General features: G+C 41.4%; 1 protein-coding gene across 1 annotated transcript; it reads left to right on the top strand.

Moving 5' to 3' along the window:
- The first annotated feature begins 945 nt into the window (after positions 1-945).
- Positions 946-4299, top strand: ube2d4 (ubiquitin conjugating enzyme E2 D4). Its single transcript, XM_084694754.1, has 7 exons — positions 946-1237; positions 2407-2470; positions 3053-3084; positions 3206-3283; positions 3388-3493; positions 3969-4062; positions 4178-4299. Exons 1-7 carry the CDS (start codon positions 1214-1216, stop codon positions 4221-4223), a joined length of 444 nt encoding a protein of 147 aa, XP_084550880.1. The 5' UTR covers positions 946-1213; the 3' UTR covers positions 4224-4299.

Here is a 4299-nt window from a genome sequence, read left to right as displayed (position 1 = left end):
TATTTACTAGGACTGGAAAATGTATTTTGTTTCATATAAATATTGGCTGTTGAACCGTGAGCTCCAGTGTATTTTATTGTTCTGTTGTTTGTAGATTAGTTCCTCTGACTGTGAGCTCCAGTTGGTCTTCTGTCAAACAGCGCCATCTTGTGGTAGCCACCAAGGCTCACATCGTTATATTATGTTATTTGAGCAAATCTATGAAATGATATGGGACATGAAATTCGATCAGCTCTTTGGCAACACAAGAAGTGACAGATTCCTCCAAGATATTTACATTTCAGAGAAAGCGAGAAATACCGACTGAATTATCTCTGAGGGCCGTGAAGCACAAGGTTGGACAGTCCATACAACATCACATCCGTTAACCAAACCCACTTAGTCAATACAGTGCAGCCTGGACTCCAAATCCCCACCAATAATCTGGTTTTGTAGTTCCTCGGGGACTTTACACCATTGTAATTTGCAGTACACCATAGCTTTTTGCCAGCTATGGGAAGTAACCATAGACTTATATACAGGAAGTAACCAAGTAAAAACACGTCCTTACTGTACTTAAATTTAGCTGCTATCAGTACTTTACTTTACTATTAATTTTTCTGACAACTTTTTACTTTCACTGTCAAAAAAAAGTTTATTATAAAATTATTTGGAAAAAAAAACGTTTCTAGAGGTTGAAAAAATTGGAACAAATGGTTGTTGTTGTTGTTCATATGCATATTGTTTATAAATAGTTAACCATGCCTCAAATATTTATCTACATTTTATTTTATGTCTCTTAATGTTGTGTTCTATATAAGATTGTGATTTTTAAGGTGTGTTGTCGTCTTAGTTTTTCTCTGTATTTTTTACTTCGTGCTTACTCGGCCTACTACTACAAAAAAAACGGAACTACTGAAAAGTAGGCTCACAATGTGTCAGCTGTTGTGTCGCTTGTCTCGCGATATTACCGAAACGCTCTGCTAGCAGCTCCGGCAGCCTCCAGTGGGTAAAGGAAAGGGGGGTGAAATAGCATACTAGCTTTCAAGCAAAAACCGACACCAAGAATTAACATTTTACCGTGGAAAGAAACTGCTCTTTCAACGGAATAACGTAACGATTGTTACATGATTTATGTTTACACCAGGTGTCTTGTTTGATAGCAACATCAACTAAACCCAAATCGTTTGTGCCAAGTGTGTAAAAGCGCTGTATCTGGCCAAAAATACGAGCAATGGCGTTGAAAAGAATTCAAAAGGTAAGTGTTATTATTTGCCTGTTTCTTCCTCACACTTGCAGTAGCCAGCCTAGCAGACGTAAGGCAGTCGTTGTCACCAGTCCTCTCTTTTAGCTAACCTTACTGCTAGCTTGTGACATTTCATTGAGCAAGCACTTCGCTAGGCTATATTTGTGGCCCCTGGAGGACTTGACAGATAGACAAAGACGTGGAACCAATGGAGGCCTTTTGCTGTTGACGCATTACATGCTAGCAAATATTGCTGTTAGCTTGCTAACGTTATGGTAGATAGCATAGCTATATGGCTTGTCAGAGTTGATCGACCAGCTATAAGCTAATACATAGCTAACCTTAGCTTAGTATAGCTAAGGAAAGCTAGCTGGGTAGTAACTAACTAGCGCTGGCCCTGGTATTGATTTCGATAAGCTGACTTGTTTATTTTGCCACCACGCTCTCGTTAAAGTAGCAAGTCATGCAGTTCTGTTTGGACGAGCCAATGAAACAACAATGAGACTATTTATTATATTTTTATATTGGTCATTATGAATGGTTCATCAGGAAGCTGCTGCGCAGGCGTTGCATTATGACAGCTGTTTGCAGGTTGCCAAAAACTCAACTCCAATGTCAATGTTGCCATATATGGAATGGTAAATGGGGCAGTAGAACAGGTGGGTGTATTTATAACAGAATGGATAGTGGTGTTCAAAACAGATATAACATGTATTTCTCTATCAGGTTTTTTATTCCCCCCCACCACCACCACCACCACCACCACTAAGCTATGTCCAATACAGTTGGTGTTGCACTGAGAACAGATCAATAAATAACTTTGTATTTGTTTAATTAATTAGGTTATTATCTGTGTGGTTTGATATTACACCATGAACCAATATCTTACCACTACCACTTCTAAGGCCAGTTGGACTATGTTTGTTTCCAGTGTTTCAGTGAGGGCCTGAATGAGTGGGCACATTCAATGTCAACATTTCTCAGTGGTGTGTCTGTCAGGGACAAAAAAAACACAAATCAGTTATGTAAAGCCTTTCCTCCTGCGAACCGTTTTAAACGTCAACATTCAACACTAATAAAACAACAAGAGCCATGTAACTTAGAAGAGCAGGCCTCGGGTCTTTTATTGAAGAACATTCTCCTGCTAACGCCACTACGATGTTGTTTTAATCGTGTTTCAGGAACTGACAGATCTGCAGAGAGACCCTCCTGCCCAGTGCTCGGCTGGCCCTGTCGGAGATGACTGTAAGCACCAACACGGCATTTATGCCTAGTTCATAGGGGTGGGGGGGGGAATCGAATTGAAAATCTCAGAATTTATTTATTAGTAATCAGAAGGTCGCTGGTTCGATTCCCAGCTGTGCCAAATGACGTTGTGTCCTTGGGCAAGGCACTTCACCCTACTTGCCTTGGGGGGGAATGTCCCTGTACTTACTGTAACTCGCTCTGGATAAGAGCGTCTGCTTGATGACTAAATGTAAATGTATTGCGGTTCAGTCTTCTAGTGATTCCCAAATGTACAAAAATAATTTGTTAAAACAATTTTTATGTAATGTTAAATTAAGATTTTTTTCGTGGGTCGTTTTATAATCGATTCCTGACCCCAAGAATCGAATTGCGAAGTACCCAAAGATTCCCACCCCTTGTAGTTCATAAAGAGAGGTTTTCGTTTGGGAGTATTAGTCAGAGCCTCCTTGGGTCAAGCCTATGTGCTTAGAGAGACCAGATTGTTAGTTTGTGCGACGTACGTTTCAGCTTCAGAGTCTGATGAAGCTGTTTGTTGCGGTTGCAGCTGGGGTCAGCGCTAATATGCTGTTTCTTTTTCAGTGTTTCACTGGCAGGCCACAATAATGGGTCCGGTAAGTGGATACCACACATTGTGTCAGCATAAGTGTTTATCACATTTAATGTTTAAATGAATGAGTAACCATTCCCGCTGAACAGATGCAATGATTTGTTTTGTTTTTTTGGGTCCTATAGAACGACAGCCCTTACCAAGGAGGGGTATTCTTTTTGACTATTCATTTCCCCACAGATTATCCCTTCAAACCACCAAAGGTGAGTGAGATTACTCAAGAGATTAGAAGAGGATTACAACTCGCATTGGTAGCTAAAGACAATCTGCCGCTAAAGATGTTATGAAACGCTGATATCTATTGCAGGTAGCGTTCACGACAAAGATCTACCACCCCAACATCAACAGCAATGGAAGTATCTGCTTGGACATACTGAGATCACAGTGGTCACCTGCCCTTACAGTATCAAAAGGTAAATACCTTTATTTGTAGATTTGTTTCCTCCGTTAAACAAACAACTTTTTATTTTTTGACTCCAGTTGGACTCCGTGGTTGTGTAGATGGATGTGGGGGAGTGGTGGTTGTGGCGTTTGCGTGACAGTTGGTCCTTTGCCTCATGGATGGACCCGAGTTTGCTCGGTGGTAAAGTGTTAAAGAGTTAGTAGGAGCAGTTATCACAGTGGGAATCTGCAGTTTATGGCGATGGTCAACACCAACCGGTTGTCATAGCAATGGACGAAAACCAGCCTATGCATTATGTGTAGGTGTACCGCGAGTGTTCGGTCCCGCTGACACAATAAAAGGATGCACGTGGATTGGTTACCTCAGGTGTGCTTTGTCACTCCCACAGAAATGTCTTTGGGTATTTGTCAGTTGAGTCCGGATGCTTCCCGTGTGAGAGATTCGAACTTTGTTTAACGTCCCATTTCGCTCTCCTTCCTTTGCAGTCCTCTTGTCAATCTGTTCTCTGCTGTGCGACCCAAACCCAGACGACCCGCTTGTACCAGAGATTGCACACACTTACAAGGCGGACAGGGAAAAGTATGTGTGTCGTTTATGTGCAGGATCAACGTCACTCCCTGCTTGATACAGCTACAGTGTCGGAAGCAGAAAACAAACAAATATTTATAACCTTTTTTTTGTTTTTCTCCTCCAGGTACAACAGACTAGCGAGAGAATGGACACAGAAATATGCAATGTGAGTGCCTGTGACATGAAAACTCAAGCAGCGAATAAACCAGTTTATTAACAGAAGGCTAAACGAACAAGAGGGAGGGG

This window comes from Hypomesus nipponensis, chromosome 28 (genome assembly GCF_054491055.1).
Source record: "Hypomesus nipponensis isolate SF chromosome 28, ASM5449105v1, whole genome shotgun sequence".
NCBI classification, from domain to species: domain Eukaryota; kingdom Metazoa; phylum Chordata; class Actinopteri; order Osmeriformes; family Osmeridae; genus Hypomesus; species Hypomesus nipponensis.
The sequence above is the reverse complement of the archived record's forward strand: the minus strand, read 5'-3'. Positions and strand labels throughout refer to the sequence as shown.